The sequence below is a fragment of the Scophthalmus maximus genome, chromosome 13 (assembly GCF_022379125.1).
Source record: "Scophthalmus maximus strain ysfricsl-2021 chromosome 13, ASM2237912v1, whole genome shotgun sequence".
Taxonomy (NCBI): domain Eukaryota; kingdom Metazoa; phylum Chordata; class Actinopteri; order Pleuronectiformes; family Scophthalmidae; genus Scophthalmus; species Scophthalmus maximus.
Window position 1 is genome coordinate 6778647 of NC_061527.1, and position 25462 is coordinate 6804108.

Consider the following 25462-nt stretch of genomic DNA (forward strand, 5'->3'; position numbering starts at 1 on the left):
ACATGCTAATATTTCCTAATTAGCACTAAACATGACTGTCAATAGCTTGGGAGGTTTTTGGTCGTAAGTCAAACGTGTGCGTGAAGTCGGAGGATCACCAAAGTTATTACAATTCATCCTGAGGGGGGCCATGAGCGAGAGACATCTCAAGCTGGAGTGACGCGGTGGTCTGACTGCAGCTCGTGCTCTGTCAATTGAAAACAAATAAAAAAGGGAAATGGTGCGGACCGCACCTCACAACACTGCGTGTGCAGTCTGTGAACATCAGCCCCCGACACCTCGAGAGACGCGCGAGCTGACGACGTCTCACACGACCGGGGGCTGCGGAATCGAGGCCCGGTCAGTGCATCAAAATCCTCGACAACAACAAAGAGGGAGACAAGCTTTCCTCCAAAAATCGCTTACTGCCCCTTTAAAACCGAAACAGACACAACTAATCTTCGGACGCAGCCAGTAAAAAGTCACGGATGAGTTGTGAACGGGGCAGCGGCAGTGTTTTCATGCTGGGGTGTGTGACGCACGTCGGGCCCTGTCTGCTCTTTGTCTCCCTGTCACGCCAGAGGAACTCATTTGTCCCCCGGAGAAAGATGGATGAACTTCTGCAGGGGTGGAGGATCCAAACACCTGGGGCAGAGCGTGTTTTACCGTGTGAGTGTGTGTGAGGAAGTCACTGTTGTCCCACTGGCCTGTTTCCTCATTAGTGTCACAATCCTGCCCAGCATGAACTTCCTTCCATGGACAGAAAGGTGTCTGTGTGACAAATGTTCACAAACACACACACACACACACACACACACACACACACAGACACACACACACACACACGCACATAATACACATCTGCACACACGCAGAGGCGTGCGTCCAGACTGCACCTGCCAACGTTGACGCATTTCTGGACACAAATCTGAAGTTCTCATCCTTATTTTTCAATAAAAAACAGGAATGTCCCGGGTGTTTCAGGTGAAGAACATCTCGGTTCCACATTAATCACAGGGACTTGACGGCCATGGACACTTGAGCACACAAGCGCCAGTGTTAAAAGATCCAAAATAATCTATTAAGATTAAATTGCTCATCGCCTAAAGCTCCTACGAAGCAGCGACAATACAACATCAGCCAACAACTAACCGCAACAGGAGATGTAGATAAAAAAGGAAAAAAAACGAATGACTGACTCAACCAAGCTTTGGTGAGGTTTTGGCAAACAGACAGGGTTTAGGGAAAGATTGTGGTTTGGCTTCCGAAGGTTATAGAACAATTGTGGTCATCATTAAAAAGAAATATTTCTACTGGCGGTGGGAAATGTTCCAATGTTTTAAACATCCAGTGTTTTATTTGCATGTGGAATGGTTACAATTGGGGCCAACCAAGTCAAATTTCTGACTATTTATTGATAAAGGTGAAACAAGTTTTACTCACTCATATTGGAAGAGGTCAGTCTGTAGGCCTAGGGAAATAAGCATGGAGCTTTATTTCCTTACCCTGCCCGGTGACGGCACAGCCTTGCCTGGATTCACGAGGCAGTTTGAGTGGGGCTGAGAAATATTTTATTTATTTATTCAATTTAATCCAATTATTGCCGAATCATTTTGGGCTAAAATCTGGATTCAGACCTCCAATACATTGCATTACATTCATTTAGCAGACGCTTTTGTCCAAAGCGACTTACGACAAGTGCATTCAGCCATGGAGATAATACCCAAAAAGTGCAAGAGTCAAAAGAGTACAGTACACCCTGACGGCTGCGGTGTTGGTGTGCAGCGTTGTATTTCGGGCTGTGCACAGTAGCCAGACTACTTTGCCCATCTACTGGAAGCCCCAGTGAGGCCATCAAAGTAGCCAGGAGCGGGAAGTAGTAAAGAAGGCAGGTAACACAAGACACCCAGGGACAGAAATACCGAGACCTATTAGCTACTGACATGCAGGGAACGAGATCCGAGAATATTTGCTTCTCAAGAACACCGACACCTGGCGAGAGAGGAGAAAAAGAGAGAGAGGAAGAGTGAGTGAGAGGGAGCCGTTGCCGTGGCAACCGCCCGCCTTGGCATTTTTTTGGGGTACGTGTGGGGCGAGAGACAGAATGATACGCCGGCAGATACCGTATCTGTGACATTAAGACGTGCCTGCCCCGACAGAGTATCCCTCATTGAACGAATGCCACGTCGCGGCCACGCGGCTGGCACCGGTCCACCATTACCTCAGCGACCAAACATCACTTTGTGGCACCGAAGGAGGGAGAGCATGGATGATGCTGTTTCTGGTGTTAAAAATAAAAATAAAATGTAATAATAACTCAGGAGAAAAAAGGCATTGATTCAGCGCCCGTTGTTGCTGAGCATGCGTTCCGCTTCCACCGCGACTTTTCCTCTCGCCATATTTTTCACGGAGCAAAATTCCAGCAATGCAAATGAATTCACCGCGATGCGGAGGCAATTTACAATCATTTCACATGTATAGGCCAAGTTCATGTATGTGCATATTCAACAATAAAAAAGTTGTCAGAAAACACCTCTTTTGACCGTTTACACCACAACCTATGGAGAGGCCTTGCTCGTGTAACCCTATTGTGCATCTTGATTTACTATCAATCAATCAAATATTGACAGACGGACTGACAGACTGACTGACTGACTGACTGACTGACTGACTGGTATGATCTTTGAACATGTCTTGAATCCACATCTTCACTCCAGACCCCAAAAATGAAGGTTTTCCTTTTGCACGTCACAGCCCCTGTGTCTACATTAAAGCTGGTTTTCCAACTCTCTCCATCACACAAACACACGGTTAAGATGGAAAGCGCTGGTCTGGTCACCCTGGCAGATATCCGTCTCTATTTGGAGAAGGGGAGCTGCGTAAGTGCGAATGCCCCGGACAGGTGCACCCCCCGCGGGGCAGTTATTGTTACTCAAGGCTTCTCTGGCTTTAGTTGGGGGGTGGGGGGGGGTCACATGACAATCTATAATGAGATCCTAGTTAAAAAAAAGAAAAAGTATATATACAGAATGTGTCGCTTGTAGTGTGCGTGGTTACAATGGTTTTGTGTGTTTGTGTGTATTTGTTTGCAGCGGGAACAGACATTCACGCTCGTCAAGCCCAAACAAAACAGTTGTTCATAAGTTGACACGCTACACGACTGTTCAGCGTCTTTCATTCCATTTCCAGAGCCACCGCCCAAACTCCTTTCAAAAACGTAATTTCTTATAATCAAAAAACACTTCATAAAGGAGAATATAACATTAGAAAGTGCACATTTAAAAACAAACAAACACATGATGACAACCTGGTTGACAGCAGGTCAGGGTGTCACCTTGGCCTGCTGGATATTCACGGGAATCACAGAAGGCAGCTTTGTGGGAAGATTTGTTTGACTTTTTTCCCTCCGGCCATCTTTCCTGTTTTGCCCGAATTCTGATCTTCTCTGGAACCTTCTTGCTTATTCTCCCCTCCCTTCCACAGACAAGCCTTATCTCTCCTGCCCTCTCACCTCTCCACTAGCCATCTCCTCCTTCCATCCCTCCTACTGTTCTGTGTCTCCTGTCCTCCTCTCCGTGACCTCCTCGGTGCACATTCCCGAGCGCACCGGACCACCGCTTGGAGCAGGGAGTCTTTCATTTTAATAATATTCATAAAAAGATGGATGAGGTGCTCCCCATTCATTGCCCTTTTGCTCTGCCCTTTGATGCCTGCTGGGATTTTTTCCTGATCTGTTTTGATCTGGTTGGTTGAGGAAGATGCGTATTCGGAACAGAAACCATTTGAATGAACCAGTTAGCGTCACTGGATGAGTCTTTGGAATTCACGTGAACCCATCAGGACAGAGTTTACTTAGGATGTGACACATTGACAGGTTTCCAATGTGACTCAATTGTGATTATGCAAATGAAAACATTTCAGCAGACTCCATTGGTAATGTTCCCTGAATACAGACAGTAAATTTCCCAAGATTTGATTACCAAATATAGCGGCGGCACTACTGCCTTGTAAAGACCTACTGTAGGTAACTGCATGAAGACAAAGGGAGATATTGAAATGCCTTACTGTGTGTCCCACGAGTCTAGTGCCTGCAACCACATACAGCAAATGTGTACTGTATGTGTGGTACTGTATATTGCATAACAACTCTTCATGGTCCAAAAACCTTTCACCTATAGTTAACACACACACACACACACACACACACACACACACACACACACACACACACACACACACACACACACACACACACACACACACACACACACACACACTTATTGTTTCGTGTCGCCCAAACACCGGCTCACTACATTCAAAATCACACGTAGGGCTTCTTTTTTGGAAAATGTCACAGGGGGCCTGCTCGCTTCATACGAAAACACGTACACAATGGAGCGGCACAATGGGATTTAAAGGGCCAACTCATTGACACCTTGCCACACTGCCGCGCCAGTCAAACACACACAGACGGTCGGGAGAGTTCAAGAGCCCTTTGCCTCGCATATATCCTGTATGACGGCATTGCATCACAGGGGTCGACTCGACCAGGAAGTCAGGTCATACCTCCGCGTGGTTCTCACAGCTGAAATGCTGTCGAAATGGGACAGAATATTTCCTTGCTCCGTTGTGACACCGCAACGCAAAACAGCTGCGCTGGGTCGGTGGCTCTCCGTCGTGTGGAAATGTTCTGCACGCGTGCGAGCAGACCTCACTAACCCGTCCGTGAGGGGGACGTAACGACGGCTCTGCGGAAAAAAAACAACCAGCCTCCTCTAATAGTTTGTCATCATGACGCTCGATATCGGCAGTGTTGAAAGAAAGTGGGAAAGCTGGGGACCAACTGGTAATGCGGCACTGTCTGCGACAAAATGCGTCGGAAGTTTTCTTCTAACCCGTATGTTAGAGGTCACCATGCCGCGGGCGAAGGCACCGAACACAAATGATGCACGACACCAACACCTGAGGGCAAGCTTGAACCTATAGCCTAGACAACACCGCTGTGTGTACTTTCATGAGACCGTGGCAAATATAATTAAGAACAAGTGCGGCTCTGTGTACATTTCCACGTACCGCTAAGTAGAATGAGAGTATGGGCGGGAACTGATGTACTGATGGGGTTGCTTCAGGTTGCATAACATCCCCTACACACACACACACACACACACACACACTCACGCACGCACACACACACAATGCAGTTTCCCTATGTGTTTTTCAGAATTGAATATGAACACGTTAGAGAGAACAAATAATAAATTAAACACCCTGCAGGAATGAAGTACTACATGAATTAGTTGAAAGTTTAGTTCCTATAATGTACATATATTTATTTTTTTACATTATTCTATATTTCTTTCTGTAATTTAACAGCATACAGTAGATGGATGGCTCACACAAAATTACTTTTCCCATCATTCTCTGTGCCTACGATCTCAAACTGCGTCTACACACGCTGCTCGCCTCCCGGACGTTTGTCAGTGCAAATTCCTGTCCAAAGCCTTTGTGTGTTCCAGGTATTTGCGGGAATCTGGTGTTGCTAAATGCTAAATGTTACAAGAAGCCTGTTTGTGATTTCTGTTCTCATGCGATGCATACTTTTCCAATTTAAGCTGGTTTGAATTGGAGGTCACTGTCAAACACCGACATACTCACTGGGGCTCGTTGTGTCACATCTGCCAAGTTTGAAACTGGATCACGTGTAAACACGCCAAGTCAACAGTTTGGGCACTGGATGGGTTCATGGACATAAGAAACTAATGTGATTTTACAGGAGGCTTTGAAGGATTTAAAGGCAAACTGTTATTTAAAGGTATTTTGACAAGAGACATGCAACAAAAACATGAAAAGATATCAATCTTAACCACACTGTAGGTAGCATAGAATTGATGAATATTATACATGATATAAATGTAACATCTTATTATATAATATGGTAAAGTGGTGCCAGACTGCTGACACCTGCTGTGCACCTGTCTTGACTTAACACCCATTTTATTTCTTTCACAATATGCACGATATGCAGTTTTAACGTATTTATCTGCCTTTGTAAATTAACTGGGAGAGGGAGGAAGATGTTCACCGGTGTGTGATGAAGATTATTCAGTAAAGTCCTGTTTTTACCTGTTATATCATTGTGTCAGCATCATGTGCATGTTTGTGCAGTGAGTGGGCACAGACAATAGGCCTTTGTCTCGCAATATCCTATTTTGCTCTTGTGGGCTGACACAGACATTCATACACACCAACGCACGCGCACACACGCACACACGCACACACACACACACACGCACACACACACCTCATCTACGCACAGTTCCTCCTGGCTTCCGTCAAGTAACAACAGTTTAGAGACAGCAAAACAGGAACAATCTGATCTTCTCTTCCTGCCTCGCACTTCCTGCCTTCCCCCTCCTCCTCTGATGGGGTGTGAGAGAGACAATGAGAGAGAGACAATGAGAGAGAGACAATAGGAGACAGTGAGAGAGCGAGAGAGAGAGAGAGAGAGTGCAAGACTTGGGTGGATGAAAAGAAAAAAAGATATGACGATCAAATGAATAAGAGTGCGTGTGTGTGGGGGTGGGGTGATTGCTTATGGAGGGAGACGTAGATGTGGATTGTACAGTAGAGTTTGTGTGTGTGTGTGTGTGTGTGTGTGTGTGTGGGGGGGGTAGTCTCCAGTGAGGATGTGGTCTAAATCCTGCTCACAGTGGGCAGGATTTAACTACCAAACTACGAGCGTTTGATATAAAACACTTGTTTCAGTGAAGTTTCTCCTGAATTATTATATAAAATGTGTCATGTAAGTTAGTACTTTTAAGAAAAAACGTTTTGGATTAGAACTCAATTTGTTAAGTTCGCTCAAATTGCTATTGTTACACTTATTTATCTTCATTATTACCAACAAATCTCCAAAATAGAGAAGCCAAAACCACACATATATACATAAATATGTATGTGTTTTACAAATAAATTGTGGCTATACACAATTTGTGGCTATATAATTGCTTTTGTTTTCGATGAAGCTGCTGTTTATTTTCTGAAGTCATCCCTTATTAGGTCACAAACATTGATGAATCCTGCATCACAACATCATCTTTCTTCAGATGACGATCTGCTTATCTTGTCCAACCAAAACGTCCAAAAACCAAAAGATGTTCCACTGAATATCACATAATGTGAATACGAAACAGCACACTGTCACAATTTAGAACCTGGGAACAATGGTTTAGTAATTTTTGCTACAAACAGGGCAATAAAAGACACAATAAACAAAAGAGTTGCTGTTTAATTCCCTGTCAAGCAACCAAAAGGTCAGATGTTTTAACTGTAGATTAAACAAATTGCCTGTAGAAAACTATGAAAACATTACACACCCAAATGTTGGATTTTCTTTTGGGGACGTTTTATTTTTATGAGGTTTTTCTAGTCTAATAAGCTGAGAGATGCACCACAAAAATATTAACAAGCAACAGTATGACCTTTACATGTGTTTTCTACGTTTTGTGAACAGCAGTAAGGTCAAAAGATATACTATATGACTTTGACTTACAGATAAAGTTCTTTTTCAAGGGATTTGTTGGTAATATTAAAAGATAAAATCAAAGAAAGCCCTTAAAGTCAATTGATACGTCACTATAGCCACGTTCTGCCCTGCAATTATTTTAAAAGAAAATGGACGAGAGGGTAATTGTAGCCTTGAAGAAGAGAGAAATGTTTGCATACACGAGGAGTAGACCTGTTGACCTGCAGCAAAGATAGAATAGAACTTAGTTCAAACCAAAATAGTCGATAGTTGAGTGTAAAATTCTAGCGACGACCTTGTTTGCCCTTAAACTGAAAGGATACAACGCACGTGGAGGGAGCTGGTTTACGAGATACACACACACACACACACACACACACACACACACACACACACACACACACACACACACACACACACACACACACACACACACACACACACACACACACACACACACACACACACACACACACACACACACACACACACACACACACAGTGCACCTGACAAAGCTGCGGTTCTGAAGAAGGAAGTGAAAACTCAGTCCATCTGCTTTGACAGGAAGTCAACAGAAGCCACATACAGGCGTGCTGACGTCAATCACGGCCACAGGAACACCTCCCCACAGCGCGTACACACACACACACACACACACACACACACACACACACACACACACACACACACACAGATTACTCACAAAGATGTAGAAATGCCACGATAAACACTCACTCGAGCCACACACCTTGTCAATCCACAATTGAAACATTTCGCAAAACAAAACACACTGAAATACAAGATTAAATTCAAATCACCATTAACCAACGTTCATACTCACACACACACACACACACACACACACACACACACACACACACACACACACACACACACACACACACACACACACCCGATATAAACTTAGACTATCAAGCAAACTGTTGATTCCTTTTCAAAGACATTGAACTCATCAAAACAACAAAAATAGGTTCAACAAGATTCTGGTCAAATGTATATTATCTGGAGCTGCAAATGAAAACATAACTTCAAACAAACTGCTTCCATGTGCTGTAACTTCTGAGGCAACAGATGGACAAAGAGTAAAAGAAAACAGAGTCGTCTGTGGCGAACTGACTGATGCCCAATTTTCATTGGTTCTTCACTGATGTCATATCTGGCCTCCGTTGGCTTTGTGTGAAATAAGTTGGTCGCCGGACTGTTCTCAGTTTCAGTCGTTGCTCATCTGTCCTCCCTTCACGCAGCACGTCACTGTTTTCAGTTTGCTGTCTAGAGAATGTGGGAACATCTGCCCACAGATGTGACAGCTAAAGGTCTCTAGACACTTATGAACACACTGATAGAAACCTGCTCAGAAGAACGACGCGATGTGTGATATCGCTTCCGCGTTTTATCCATATCTCACTCGGAACAGTAGGGTAGTTTTGAAACAAGAAAATAAAATAAATCTCCTCTGCTTGTCGCTGCTTTATGTACTGTGATGCAAGACAAACAGAAGCGGCGTATTTCATTTAAAAAATATATAATTTTTTTAACGTTAATATCACATTATAATTCATTGTAACTAATGCACTATAGATGGAGGAGGAGAACACATGCTTTTAAGAGCTACTCTTCTCCAGGCGGTGACACCGAATCTGAAAAACTTTGAATCATAAATGTACAAAGATTGTCTGAGCGACAACCATGTGCCCGTGACCCTTTTTCACCTGCGCTGGGTTAAAATGAAATCGGCCTAAAAGAAATGAGTGGTGAAGGTAAAGTTGTAAAACAACCCTTATCTTGGCCGAGTCGGTGAGGAAAAACTCACGCACGCACGCACGCACGCACGCACGCACGCACGCACGCACGCACGCACGCACGCACGCACGCACGCACGCACACACACACACACACACACACACACACACACACACACACACACACACACACACACACACACACACACACACACACACACACACACACACACACACACACACACACACACACACACACACACACACACACAGCCTAAACTCCAACGTGTTGAGAGAAGAAAAGGGAGGTTTGCTGTTATCTTTGAAGGAGTCGCATTAGTAGACCATGCCTCTGTGGATGTGTGTGTGTGTGTGTGTGTGTGTGTGTTTCAACACTATTATGTTTGAACAAGGTTAATGAGCTCGATGACAAAATAGTCTGGACCACAATGTAAGAGCTGGAGACAGACCGTCCCCCCCCAAAAAAAAAAAAAGTGAAAGCCGTCACGTAGGCAAGTTCACGGAGAATAAAGACAACAAGAGGGAAGAAATGGAGGCCGGAAAAAAGCTCTCAGCCATTTCAAAAAACGACAAAAGACGCGATATTCACGCTCGTCTACGAATGTCGGACACGCGGCAGGACGTTCCTTTCGAGCCTCTTACCTGGGAGACAAACTCTGGTGATCGGAGGCTGACTTGTGGCTGCAGGAGATCTTCTGAGAGAAGGAAGGAAAACAAATGTCAGAGAATAAAGATGACCTTACAGAAGAAGTTGGTTTTTCTTTAAAGAGGGTCACACAGACGAGTAACACAAGCATGTCTCACTCAGTGACTAAAGTAGTTGCTCAACGGCTCAGAGAATTGGCTGAGCAGTCAGACGATTTTTGGGAAATACACTTATTTGCTGTCTAGCAGAGAGTTCGGCGCAAACAGACTGACACCAATCTGATTCTCCTCACCCGACCCTCTGCAAAGACGGCCAATGACCACACTACTCTTTATAATCCATCGTGAACGCTATCGGTTCGAGTTGAAACATCTCAGAAGAGATCAAACGTGTGGTTAGAACTTATTTGATTGTTTTATTGTTACGTAACTCGTGGTAGTTTAGCTAAGCGCGGGAGTTTTCGTCGTTGCACACACACCCTTCGAATGGAGCTCAGGGCCGGTCCGTGTCGAGCTCGCTCCGAAAAATATCACATGAGCGCAACCGCAGGGGCAAACTTCAAATGTGTGGCGTTGTCGCAATACTCAATTAACGCCCCAACTTGATTGATTTTGATTGAAATACGAAATTACTGACATTTGCGTCAGTGAGTTTTTTGTTGTATCTGCATCGGCCGTCACCCCCAACTGGGTGGGAGGTATGACGGAGGCGCGTGTGTTTGTTGCCTTCATCAGAAAGTCGTGGATTGTACATTTTTGTAAAGCGTTTGACCGCACTTGTGTGACCCCCAAAATATATACATCGCATATAAGATGCACATGTGATGCAGCGGCCTCTAAAGTAGGGCAGATTTAAAGCAGAGGGCGCAACAAATACTTCACATGCAAACCACTGAGGCATTTCCATATTTGTGTGTGTGTGTGTGTGTGTGTGTGTGTGTGTGTGTGTTTGAGGCCTGTGGGCTGTTTTGAGCAGTGTTTAGCGGCTGCTCTGCTGTGATCAGTGGGAACAGCTGCGGTTGCGCATCAGTCTGTTCAAAGAGCAACACCACCACCTTGTGGTGAAAATTTGTGCCTGCAGCCTGTCTATGCATATTTTAAAAAATCACCCCTACCAAGGAGGTAAGGATTTTGCCCATGTAGTTTGTTTGTTTGATTGTTTTCAGCAGGATCCAAGATTTTTTAAAAAATTTTCATGGCTTTTCTTTCAACATTGGAAGATTATTAGATTTAAATTTAATTATTTACACCGATTTTCCAGGGAACAAGTGATTTGGATATTGATGGGGGGGGGGGGGGATCAGGCATAATAAGGAGACTGATATCTATATCAGGAGTATGGGCAATTTGATGCGTCTTGATTGGATTTAAGAGGACTGTTGGCTGTCTTGCTTTTAGTTTTTTTGTCTTTGTGATTTTAAGAGCTATAAAGAGGCAACAGCAGAAGCTGAGAAGAGTTTGACGTACATCGACTCTGCCACAAGGGAATCACAAGAGATGAATCCCACGAGGGGGACTTTCACTTGACTTTAACTTGACTCTCACTTGACGTCAACTTGACTTATTACATTAGAGACTCACACGATGGCTTTTGACTATAAATATGTGACGTATGTTTGCTATGCAAATGCACCAGTGGGAAAAGTTTTAAAAATGAAACATAAATGACAATAAAGGGCTTCTATTCTATTATATTCTATTCTTCTATGAGGCTCATATTGATTTGATAGTCATATTCTAAATTAATTTACAGTCTGCCGGAAAGCGTTTCCAGAATATGTAAACTTGCAGACTACATCAAGGGTACATTTTAAAATTCCTGGACTTATTCGTTCAGTCGCACTTACTTGCTGGAGGCACACTGGACATTGGTCAACACAGTGAAGTTATTCCTTACACTTCGAAGGCTTGCCAGAACCTAGAAAAGACAGAGAGGAAGATAATTATTAGCATTTCTTTACCGTGTTCATTTAAAACACTTTGCATCATTTATCAACAGTGTGGTTTCCGTTTGGTTTTATTTTTCACGTGGGTGTAGCGCAGAGAATAAATCTGCAATCATACAGTTAATCATTGTAAACATAATACATATATAAAGTACACACTCTTCTCCTGCGACATTTAAGTCTATGTTGCAGACAGTAAGATGCTCACCTGAGCAAAAGGCGTAACGATCAGGTCGTCACCATGTCTGGAAAAAATAGAATAAATAAAAAATCAAATATTAGCTGTTGTAAGTTTATGCCGTTTCAAATATATTACATGCTGAATTTTTTTTCTGCCACAGTGGTAAAAGGGAAAAACGTTTCGTAGCAACATTGAGCAGTGAGAGCTGCGACCCAGTCTGCCTCATCATTACGATAATCAACTGAAAGAGACGGAGTCCAGAGAGCAAGAGGAAGGTGGGAGGATGCTCACGGGTCAAAACCGGGAGTCTCCCGTTCTCATGAAAACCTTGTAAGGCACTTGGCTCCAAGAGGGCCAAAAATAAACTCCTCTTCTTTCAAATCATTATCTTTTCGTCGTACAGTGGTCACACACAGGGTCCTTAAACCACAGTGACATCCCCTGTTTCTATGTGAACGGGCTGTATTGAACAAGACGAGAAACTAGAGACTGAGAATTTGAGAGTCATTTTCACATCGACGTCTATGGAAACTGACTTCTCGTTGTCATTGGCCAGAATCCAGGTTTTATAGCACTTCTGCTTTGGCTTTACTTTCTGGCCCCGGAGTCTACATCCATTCTTACACACGGCCTATGTTCTACACATTTGTCGTTATGCCATTGGTTCAGTTTGTCTTTTTGTTCATTCGTTCGTCTGTTTGTTGTTAAATTCTGGGAGGGGTCCAGATCCGGATCGAGGGGATATTTTCTTAACCATTGCGAGATGAGGACCGCACTTGAGATTTGGACTCAAATCTTCAACAAATGCACTAACATTTGAGAAGATGTGCGTCGGTCACATGGAGATGGTTTTGGGCGAAACAGAAACAGGTGGGGGGGATTTCTCTGCGCTCTCTCAGTGCTCCTGTCGTGCCGCGTGTAGCTCCTTTCCACGAGTGTCTACTCACAGTTCCGAGGCGATGGAGGAGTTCCGTGACATGGACTTGGGCGACAGATCATAGTCGCTGTCCGAGCGGTAGAGGAAGGACTCTCTGCGCTGATTGTGACCGGGGAAGTTGGTGTGGAGGACCAGACCAGAGCCGGGGGAGGCCTGGGGGTCCAGGGGGCTGCAGCCGGCGGACGGGCCATTCTCCACATCGAAACTGGAAAAAAAACACAGAAGAACAACATCGTCTAAGGTCTTTGCGGCCGTCACTGCTTCATCTCGGTCTCGTGAAGCCGAGGGCAATGAACCAGAGAGAGAAATCAGATTGTTGCCGGATAGGAAAATATGTGGCAGCTGGCTTTCATACGATTCAAGGTTTTCTGCAATTTTTACCATTAAACATTTAAACGCTGAACATTTAATCAAAAACATCCAAGCTCTCTCTGACTTCATCTTATTCCGAAGCCATTGTGTTGACATTATCAAGATCTAAGTGGCCTTGGCGAGGTTCTCATAAGTGAACATGGGGAAAAGGGGGAATAGAAAAGTCTTTCACGTGTGCCATCGACATCCTCAAGAGAGCTAAGTGGCCGTCGCACGCACGCACGCACACACACACGCACACGCGCACGCACACACACACGCACACACACGCGCACACACACACGCGCACACACACACACACGCACACACACACACACACACACGCGCGCACACACACACACGCGCGCACACACACACAATTTGAGTTGGCATGACTGGGCAAGCGAGGGCAGAGTGACATGTTAAGAGTGCACAGTGTTCGTTCGTGAGGAGGAAACGGGGGAGGAATGAGGGGAGGAGGAGGATCATCATTAAAATGAGGAATGAGAGAGGAAAGCATCGCCACAAGAAATGTTTTAATTGTTTTTTGTTTTTTTTTCTGGCTTTGGGGAATTTTTACACTCTTCTGCGAGTATGCCACGGAACAAGTCGGCCCCTTTTCCATTACGCCGTCCCGCCACCACTGCTCCTTCTGTGTAGTAAATACGCACCGGCAGAAGGAGCAGTGGTTACACGACAAACTCAAACAAAGGAAAAATAAACACAAAACATTAATACAAAACTATTTCGCCGAAACCGTGTTCTGTGTGTATATCGTGTATTTGTCCTAGTGCAAAGGTCTCTGCCGTGCTCCTCGTCCATTTATTGTGATGAGATCCTGAATGGACAATGCATCAGCTCGTCGTCTGTGCGAGGAGATTTCCAAAGGATGGATTTACAATGTGACGATGTAAAATCTCCTCATGAAGCGGCTGCAGCTGCAAATCTACTCTATGTATTTACGAGTGTGATAAAAAAAAAGTGTCGAAACAGGCTTCGGCTTTGATGAAAATATGTGCCGCTTTATGTCCATGTTTTATTACTGCACATCGGCGTCGTGATCTTGTGCAGGCCTGCGTCACCTGATCAACTGCAATCTATTTGTCGGACATTTGGGAGCATTTAAGTGTTGTTTTTTTAAATCATTGTTTCACCAGGGAGAGTGAAATGTGAATGCCAGAGGTTGTTTTTTTTAATACATATATAAAACTGATGGGAATCTGGATCCAAAATGACATATAAGAGCTCAGTTACAGTAAAGGCTCAATCTGGAGGTACAAATAAAAACACAGAGAGGCCTGTAGGCAGCCGATCCACATAGCTTCAATAGAGAGAGACGGAAAAAATGGAAATTTACGGGACAGAGGAGACGATAAATCAAAAAGTAGAAGTGAACATAACGAAATAAATTAAATCCAAAGGAAAGTAAGAGTATGGGTTTCGGCGCTTTAGGACGTGACGTGACGTCGGACGCGAGGGGCTGAGAAGATGTCAAGGAGCAGGAACAACAGAAACGCAATAAACTCTCTCAGCCAGAGGTTCCCGCTTCGAAGATCTGATGTGCCAAGACTTTTATGTACAGTTCCTAACCAATAACACCCTTGCGTTTCAAAAGTTAAACTTTTAAGCCAGGTAGTTATAGCGAGAGGCTAGAATCAGAGTAATGTGTGATCCAAGTCTGGACTTTGTCAACGCCTCGCTGCGGATTCATGGACCAGCCCAGATCTGGAAGCTGTAAAAGGAGGTCGCGGGCGAAACATTGGCCCGACTACAGATATTGTAAATGCCGCCTGACGTCTCTCCGCTGCATGGCCAATATCATCGGACACAGCAGCTGTCAGATATGTTGAGGTGAACGCTGAATGTGGAATCAATGGAAAACTGTGTGAAACGGGCTTTTGATTCTGTACTTCTGTAACAGTGCAAAGAATATTACATCCGAGGAATGTGATGTCTTAAATATGAGGACACTAAATGGCACGAAGAGCACAGACAAATTTGTCAAATTATGACGAGGGATACTAACTGTAAGTAGTTGTTTTCGCTTGTTTGATACATGCGCACTCATGCACGCCTGCACTATGCACCATGCACTGAATGCTTGACTACTTCTGCCCCCTCGGGTCAATCCTCCGCTTTTGTGTGTAATGATCACGTGTAGTGGAGACGACTAATTCTGGAGCCAGGGCAAGCGAGTCTAGTCAAGCGCAACACGCACGCACGCACGCACGCACGCACGCACGCACGCACGCACGCACGCACGCACGCACGCACGCACGCACGCACGCACGCACGCACGCACGCACGCACACACACACACACACTCACACATCTCACAACTGTCCACTCTGTCTCTTACCTCCAACTAAAAGATATGAAATGTTCGCAGTTGCTCTGTAGATAAAAAAAAATGATATTCAGCACCAAGAAAATGCAAAAAAATTAATTTTCACATGGCCAGGAAATGCCTCCGAGGCATCATCTGTCCATTAAAAGACTAATCAGTGTTAAGATTTGCTTCAGCTACATGCAGCAGTGAGACCCTGGTTAGATCAGTTGGGGGGGGGGGGGGGGGGGGTTCAAACTCAAAAATCATAAGCACATGTTGTGTTTTGTGCAGCAGCTGATCAGCCATGTGGGTTCAACTGCTGCCCGCCGCTGAATCAACATCAGCTCCTTGCTGAGTCGGAGTTGAGTCACATCCTCATGTTAGTCTAACGCAGCCGTGTGAGTCATGTAAGAAGGGAACAGCCGGGATACAGGTGTTGTGATGGAGCTCGATGCAGTAACGAGAAACTGACCGGGAACGAAAGGAAACAAAAACATGGACAGCTTCGTCACAGTACAGAGAGAGGCTGATGGCTATTGTGTTACGTAAGCGACAACACACACAATGAGACGTCCGAGAATGAGGATGAGAAGAGATTCAGGCCGGAGCTGAGGCATTATCAGAGTCAGGTCCATTGTTTTTGTAGTTGGACAAGGCAGAGAACATATTATACTTATACTACTAATTATGATAAAGGGCTAGGTCATGTCTTTGGTTTTATGTTTCACTAAAGCAAAAAGGGGCGTGTTGACTATAGTAATATTGTTTATAATATTTAATATTAACTAGGCTGAGGAAGATATTCCTTCTCCATTATACAGATCTCATCATTCATCTGTCTTGACTGATTCACTGGCTTATGATATCGACTCTTTTGGATGATTACATCACGTACACTTACAGATTGTAGAGTGAAGACCAATTATCATTTTCCTAATTGATCAATTTGTCAGTGAGTTTTTGTTTTCAACTAACTGGTTTACCATTTATCTATCCAAACTGAAACTGAACAGTTAAAAAAACTTAACACGTTTCGTGTGACAGTCCAAAACACAAAAGATATTTGGCATCCAGTTGCATGACACCCAATGCAGATCCTCACTGAAAAGCCAAAATTGAAATTTTTGCTCGGTAAATGAACTAATTGATGACTAAAATGGCAAATAAATACCAGCTAATTTTTTCAGAAATAACAAAAAGTATACTTTAATGCTGGTTCCCAAAGTGGGTGCCTTGAACATCTTATAATCAAAGATCATTTGCAATGACTTCAACACGGAAGATGAAAAACCCCATCTCAATCACTCCGTTAAGCTCAGATGAATAACTGCAGTTAGGGAAACGATGCCACGCTAAATAGAAAATGACTAGATTCTCTGGAAACTAACGCTGAGATGTGATCGAAAACACGACAGCAGAACTTTGGGCTTGAACGTTTTTGTTTGCATCTTTGCAATTGCTGTATACGGTAATAACCAAAAGGGGAATAAAAGGGAAGAAAATATGCAAACTTCCAGCGAGTCTGTGCTCTGTAAAGTCTTCAGAAACAGGATGAACTACTGAAGAGATCAAAACGGCGGCAGGGGCCGAATGCAATTATGAGCTTCCAAGGCAGTTAGGCTTTTTTGTCTTGTTTTTTATCTGCGACCTGGGAACCAAGGCAGACTGGTTCCTGGGAAATCCTCGATAACTGACGTATTTTTCCAGTTAATTCCGATAATTCCGATGAAGGGGCGAGACAGTCCTGTTTCCTCTGTCATGTTTCACTAAAGCAATCAGGAAGTGCGGACTCTGACCCGGTGCGAGGGGGACACGATGGCATTCCTTTCCCATGATCCGGACGCATCAGTCCGACAGATGCACAAGACCGACCGAGCGACGGACGTGCTGGACGGACGGCGGGCGGACTGTCTCGCAGAGTACGTTTTTCCCGGGGATCCGCCACTTTGTCTGCATCCGGGGCCCAAAATGCAACGGGTTCTTTCCCATATTTCCAGCAAGTTTGGTGGAAATCCAGTCAGTAAATTAATAAATCCTACTGACAGACAGACAGACAGACAGACAGACAGACAGCAAAAACATAAACCTCCATGGATATGAGCGGAGACGCCTTGACTGGGCTGTTGTCAGTGAGAATGTTAGAAATTAAATGAGGGGAGAATGAATTGCTTTGACGAATATAAATAGAAGTGGACAAAAAGTTAAAGAAGATTGCTGATGTACAAATATGCATATTATCTGCCAAAATCCTGCAAAAAATGGGTACAGATGACATTAATCCGTTGCAATATACTTCACCGGAGGAACTGTGGACGAGGCAGCTGCTACTGTGTTTGAAGAGACTACACAGACACAACCAGTGACAGAGAGCGAGGAGAGGAAGGATGGACGCAAAAAAGGTTCGTGACAGGTTTGCTGGGGTTTTTTGTTGCTACGGGGAAATGACTCCACTTCCGAAGCCCTGAGACAATGGCGTTGTTTCAGATTGACAGTAACCAGTGACCATCATCACCGACTCGCGGCACGGTCGGACAACTCGGTGTCCTGCGCGTTGATCCCTGTGACTGCCGGCGTGCGGCGAGAAACAGATCATGCGCTCACGTGGCAAATGGAACATGGATCTGGAATGAAATGCTGTAAATCCAACAAGAGGGAATTCGGCAGCCGTTTACAGTCTTCTCTAAATGCGAGGCAAGTGTCTCGAGGTCAAGTCCAAGTCCACTTTTACATTTAATATTGATATGTTCATATCACTAGTAATGTTGTTGTTTCTTTAACACTGCAGAGAGCAGGTTTTGTCTAACTAAACTACTTTACTACTATGCCCATAAAGGTTGCTCTGCAAAGTCTGTCACACGTGACACTTGACGTACTTGAGGCCAGAGGCCCCCGGGGTTTGACTTCAAGTCTCATGTCTCAGTCGTTATTGCTGAGACTTGAATCTGTCAAAGGTCTACACACGTCCTTGGCCGCTGTGTCCTGGGACAAGTAATGAGGTATAGCGCGGCAGGAAACGTCATGAATACAGTCGCCTCGCCCTGCTGTAGCCTTGCGGGGTGAACGCTTTCTGCGTCTCCCTTTGCGGGCAAATTGGAGAGTGCGTCGTTTCTCTAAGTGCAGGGCAGAAGAAAACTGTGGAATGTCAGAGGACTGTGACTTAAAAAAAAAAAAAAAAAAAGAGAGTCAGATGCTCCTGTCACTCTTTGCTATTTCACTCTTTAATTCTCAGATTATGTCAAACGCTGATGTCAAGTTTTGGGCTTCAGCAAACAAATCAGATCAGGTCAAAGGTCAAATCTAAAAAGGTTCAAACGGATTCAAATAATCTGCCAATAATGACGGAAACGTCCCAGCGAGCATTGATCTTGTGAGTTGAGGCAGACGTGTAAACGTCTAAAAGTTCAAACTACTGTACATGTGCAACATTCGCTTTGGTCATTTAGACACTCTTCATGGAAACATGACCTGCGTAATGACTAATCACCTCTCCTCTGAGTTAGCTGGAGTTAAAAACAAAAAGAAATCAGTCTGTTAGGAAGAAACAGCCACGGCGTGTCACCGACAGGGAGTGAAAGCATTCTCATGCTTTGAATTAATCTCTTCCTTCCTGTGTGTTATGCCGAGGGGAAACCAGTGACCATTTGTCTGCCAGGTTGTGCAAACAGAGGTGCCATGGTAACACCCAGCGTTTGTCCCGTTTGTCTTACAGCCAAGGTTTAAACAGCTTTTCTTCAGCACACACTTGAAGTGGACTTGTTATTAAATGAGCAGTTCCACTAATGTTCACGACCTTGTGGCTCACACAATCATAGAATAAAAAAAACAACATCTGTTTCACTACATGATAAGCGAAGCCTCATGTCCAAGGAGTTTTGCAGACGAGTGTCGCCCCCCCCCCCCAACAATCTTTGAGGCTGAATGAAAGAAACGGGAGAGAGATGGCTGGTTCAGACACTGGATCCTAAATATAAGTTGCTGTTTAAAAACTGGCCAGTTGAGTGAAATGTGCCAGAGCTGTGAAATGCCCCAGAAAAGACGGATGAACTGACTTGTGTGATCCCATCAGACCGGGCAGAAATAGAAGCTTTTTATGATGGTCTCAATATCACAGAAGGATCCCCCTACATGAATCAGAAAGAAATCGAAATATTGAAAGTGAATCACAGCATCACTGCAAAACGCCAATCTTAACATTGAACCAAAGTTCTAGTCCTGAATCTAGTCTGAACGCCTTCACCAGGGATGGGATTGTCGACTATATTTCCCTTCAGATTATGCTAAATGAAGATATTGCATCTGCACCAAAGATCCACTGCCAACACCATCCAAACCCATCCCTATTGATTACATCCATATGAGCAACACCGTGAATTGGCTTTCATTCAGTCGCTTTTCATCAATAACTCATCTGAACTCCAGGTCACACATCACCGGGCCTCGTCCTGCTCTAATCACTATATTCCGGTCGCTCCGTTTACATTCTGTCTTGCAATTCGGTAATACAGAGCAGGATGTCATGTACTCACGCAAATACTGCTGCTACTACTAATATTGTCCTAAACATCAAATATCTCTACTGGCATCAAACGCTTGTAGGAGAAAACACAGGCAGCCCACAGCTGAACAAGGAGGAATTAGGCTCCGACATCATAACACCGAAAACCTCACCTCCAGACAGGTTTCAGGATCTATGAAAAATATTCTGAAAGAAATGATCATTCATGAGCTGGGATTAAACAAAATCGTGCTTTTGGTTTAAACTCACAAAAAAGCACAACGAAACTTCCCCCGTTCTGCAGGTAAATGTGTGACCTCGGCACAAACATCAATCTGCACCGTTGGGCTCAAACGCCCAAGTGTTAATAATAAGTCCAGCACATTTCACATTTCATTGTCTTGGGAGAGCGAGACCGAAACGCACAACTATAAATACATCTTTAACCACGCAGATGTTATGAACATTATGAACTTTATTTTTGTTCTCCACCGCCCCAAAATAGAAGAATTTATTGTTGAGTTGAATCAACTTTCGACAATTAAACAGATTTTTTTTTTTATTCTCCTCCATTGTCCTGCCCTGCAGACCACACTCATGAAAACATGAACCAACAAAATTATGACCATAAACCACTGTGGGTCCCGACCTTTGCTTATAAAAAAGAAGCACTACATCAGGATCAAAACAATACTGTGATATTAAAACTAGATGCAGCTCACCGAGTCATTACATGTGCACATTTAGGGACAAAGTCATCCAGCAGCTTCTCTCATTGACAATCGTGTTCACGATAAATACAGAGCCCCCATGTCACATGAGGAAACACAAAGCAGAAGTGGCCAAAGGTACGATGACGATGGTTGTGACCAAGGAACAAGAACCAAGGGCGGTTTGGTGACGTGTGTGTGTGTGTGTGTGTGTGTGTGTGTTGGCGTGTCTGTGGAAGTGTGCGGTCGAGGTGAGAGCGCATTTATTTTGAACTGAAACAGAGACGGTAAAGACGGAGAGAGACTGCACGGGGTCACAGTGCCTGTACGTGTGTGCAGAACTACACCTCTATTAAACCCATAGCTTTCCATTCAGTAAATGGAGTTATTATTGACAGAAAATGGACTCGGCGGACGGGGATCCTGACAGATGACCGGCGGTGAAAAAGATATTTACTCACGTACTGTGCTTGACACAGTTTTGACGTAATTTACTCAAGTATTTACTTTTTACGGCACTATATTCATTCGACAGTTGGAGTTATTCGATACTTTTCAGATCAGGGTTAGCATTATTCAAGAGTTGACTGGCAGTTTCCAACCTTTTTGACCCCTTTAGAAAAAACACTATGTCTATTTGTGGCTCCTTGTCCAATTTCAGTTTTGTCTTTTATGAGACATTAGCAGGTCAATCGAAAAGACATTTCTCTTCTGAACCTCTCTTCTCTAAATGATGAATGTTTGAGGCCCTGTCAAAACTAATAATAAAACGGTTGTGTAGGAAATCTTAAACTTTTTCCTTCTCCCATGAATCATCTGATGGCCCGTCCCTTGGGTTGGGAACCACTGGGACTAAACACAGGGTTTCATCTGGCTCCATCTTGACCGGACACAACAGTCAAATGCAGCTACTGTAAAGCCTTGATGATATTATATGCAACCTAATTATGCAATGCATGTAACTACATCAGGTACAGGGGCTTTTTTGTTATCAATGGGGTCATTTTACTTGATTTGAGTCAGAGCGTCTACCTTCTGTGTAGTTCAACTGCAGGACATTTACTTTGACATGTTGTAAACATCCTGCACAAAGCATCTGAACAGTTTTATCACTGACGATACATTTTGTTTTCCATGAACCTCCATCACCTCACCCTCATCACCGCCATCATCCTCATCATCATTGCCTTTTGAGACTCTCCCCAACAGTTGGTGTATTATCACCTGCTGTCGTCCCTCTCAGTGTCTCAATTGACGGGATCACGATCAGGATCGTCGAGCACACAGCAGCAGAAGTGCCGGCGGCGGCGGCGGCTTCCGTGGCTAATTTTCGACTTTGCAGAGTCACTCGCCAATCAAAATTCTCGACCACGTAACCAAGGTCGACCCCAAAAGTCCCTGCCACCGTTTTCTGTGTATCCGTCTGCATAACAACGTTTCAGACTGTGAGGTAAAGTGCGCTGCAAATAAGATACTGCTGAAACACGAGCTCCGCGCCGCACAGTGCTGCACCCCGCCCAGAACACTGTTATCATAGAGCCCTGTGAAATGAAAATGGCGACAGCGGAGTGTAAAGAAACGCTGACAGCTCTTTGACATGTGACAAAGTATAAGAGATGGGGATGAGGAGCGGCCTCGGGGGTCAGTTCGCCTCAGTATAATCAAAATTAATTGCAGTTTCACACAGACGAGGACATTTTGAGGCAGTTAGGGATCATTTTTCTCCAACAGTTATGATTCGTGGCCTCGTGACCAATCACAGTCATGTTACATGGACCGGTGCTCCTCACTGTACGTAGTCTACTGGACTCGCACCGCGGTATCAGATCTTCTTCTATTCCCCCTCCACAGTCTCGGCTGAGGGCCGAGGCCCATCAGGCCTTTTCTGTTTGGGCCCAAACTGTTTGGAAAATCTTCAAGAGGAGGAGATCTGTCCGGCAAGCTCCTGACCTGCTTTTACATCTCTCCTAAAGACACATTTGGGGTCTGAATTCATCTTTTTTTTTTATCCAGGCTCTGGTCTGACTGACTATTTCAATGATTTTACAACATTTTACATAATTTAATTTGACTCTTTCCTCATCTGTAACATTTCTACTCCTATATTTCTGCCCTAATGTCCAATGTTGGGTGATCTTCAAACTCCTTTAATTATTTTTTTTTCAATCCTTCCCTTTAATCTTGTAAAGCTTACAGTATAGGACAGCAGACAGTGGTAGAGTCACGTGTCTCGACTAATGTTTCCACAGTTACAGAAATTAGGCTTGGACATTAAGCGATTCATATGTGGTCACATGTCTCCCGTTTATTTGAATGGGAAAGGGGCCTCAGACTAACAGCGCTTGCTGGTATATAATAACTGATAGATAGATAAGATAGATAAAAACTTTATTGATCCCCGGAGGGAAATCTGCATTAATGTGATAGCGGATGCTGAAGATGAAATCCAGTAAAAGATAAACAGGAGCTGGCATCTTTGTTATCATACCAAAGGAATCCGGGTGACTGTCCAAACATTTGGTTAAGCCTTTCTCTGCCGGAGATTATCTGTTCTAGCAGGACAGCAAGTGAGAAGAAAAAAAAATATCCCTGCCTGTAGACACACACACTCGCACACACGCACACACGCACACACACACACACACACACACAGTATATAGGCTAATTCATACACACCATTGGCACAGGGCAGCTGCACGTGTTTGAACATATAGGCGATGTACGCACAAACAAAAAGCACATGCAGTTCATCCACAGAGCACACGGCCGAGTGAGGAAGAGGTCATGGAGTAATTACCCCCTCCGGCACTCACTCACCCCCCGTTCCGTCTCCTCTACCTGTCTAATGATTCAGACACGCCGCGCAGCACAGTGCTCCATCTGTGCACTTCTGCTTTCTCCAGTACAGTCCAGTACTTTCCACAGGAAACCTCAGTCACAGAGGTGGAAGCCACCCAACCCGAGGTGGACGCCTAACGTCGCCAGACCTCCATGATTTGGGGCTTCTCTTTTTTTTTTTCCTTTTTTCTTTTTTAAATCGAAGAAATAAACATTCGGCACTATGCATGATGATCATTTTCAAAGTTGCTCAGTAAACTTGATGCTACTTTATCAATCTGCTGTAGCATCATTCCAGCTCCGCTAGAACGTCGACGCTTGTTCGTGTTGTATTCAGAACTTTGCTTTCTCGTGCCCCTCAAACTCACAATAGACTAAGTCAACAAGCCTGATCCGTCTCCAGCGGAGCCAGAGCACTGGCGGTCCTCCTGGGCTGAGACCCGGCCTGACTTCTCGCACCGGTTTATTCCTTTACACCGACTCAAACGTTCACAAACCGTCTGTGACCAACAACCTCAGCGCAAGCGGTTGTCATTTCTGACTTTATTTTGCTGCTAACTTTCACTCTCAACTTAATGAAAGCTTCATTTCAGAGACAAATTCTCCGCAGGCACTCTACAGTTGAAAGACAACTTCCATTGCAGCTCCTGTATCGTCCATTTCAATCAACACGGCAGCGATAACTGTGTCCCAGTGTTTATTTACGGTCGATGTGGGAAAATAAAGCCGGGCTATGTAGGTGAGATAAGACAAATATTGTACCACAGCACCTGATTCAGTTTTTCCTTGTTTTTTTTCTTTAAGTGGCTGAAGGTCACATCACAGGCCGGGGAGAGAGTTCAAATCATGGCACAAAAAACAGGATAAATCATATCCTATGTTCGAGAGTAACACCCTTTTACAACAACCCCGATGATAATGTATTAAAGTCAACTCACAAAGTTTCCCAGAATGTATATTCTGTCGTTCGGTCTTGCTGTGAACGGAGCAGATGAACTTTTAAAAAATCTACCATGTGGGAGGCAGTCTGGATTTTTTTCAGCTGGCTAAGGTTCAGGCATTATTTATATCATCTGTTTAAATCTCTGCCACCACATTATCCCGCGTCCGGTCCTCCAAAACTCTCACTCCGTCCCACCTCATTCCCTCATTGGAGGCCGTGCCTCCACTGATGTCTTGTACTCGGCTTAAAAGATGATACGAACACAAACAATATGGAGCAGAAACACAATAGTCAATTATGTTATATTCCTAAAGTGACAGCTCATCAAAATTACCGAAACACAAGCACACTTTGTTGTTTTTTCATGTACATGTATATGGTGCTGGGCCATGCAGAGGGTTGGGCAATATTTATATTTCTTTCTAGTGGTATTTGCAGGAAAATATTAGGTTTGTGTTTTGTCTTACTTGGGACGATAGACCTTTGAAACAATACAAACTAAAGGCCACAGCTTTCCAACGTTATTGACTCGTGACTCTACTTGGTAGGTGAAGATTATGAGAAATTCTCCTTTCCCACCTCGCCGATTGTCTTGAAACAAGTCAAAAATGTACATGTCAACCCCTGACCGCTGCAGGTTGGGAACCACTGGTTTGGGGTAAATGTGTCGCCTCCAAACTCTGTAAATTATAGAAGAGAGTTTAAACCCCCGATGCTGTTGGAGACTCAAACCAAAATCTATTATGGTCAGACGAGAAACTCTGCGCGGCAACCAAGTCAAATTTACCAGACTGAGGAGTC

At 44.2% G+C, this 25462-nt stretch overlaps 1 protein-coding gene across 4 annotated transcripts in view; it reads right to left on the minus strand.

The window, feature by feature from the left end:
* The window catches only part of pde4ba (phosphodiesterase 4B, cAMP-specific a), a 145014-nt gene that overhangs the window by 39387 nt on the left and 80165 nt on the right, over positions 1-25462 (minus strand). For 3 of the 4 annotated variants that reach the window (XM_035648890.2, XM_035648891.2, XM_035648893.2), the window contains 4 exons: positions 13006-13200; positions 12086-12122; positions 11779-11849; positions 9929-9981 (listed from right to left, as the gene is read on the minus strand). In XM_035648890.2, the coding sequence (XP_035504783.1) occupies positions 9929-9981; positions 11779-11849; positions 12086-12122; positions 13006-13200 (356 nt within the window). Of the gene's footprint in view, positions 1-9928; positions 9982-11778; positions 11850-12085; positions 12123-13005; positions 13201-23368; positions 23515-25462 lie in introns of those variants that run through there. The other variant, XM_035648895.2, reaches the window with a different exon arrangement.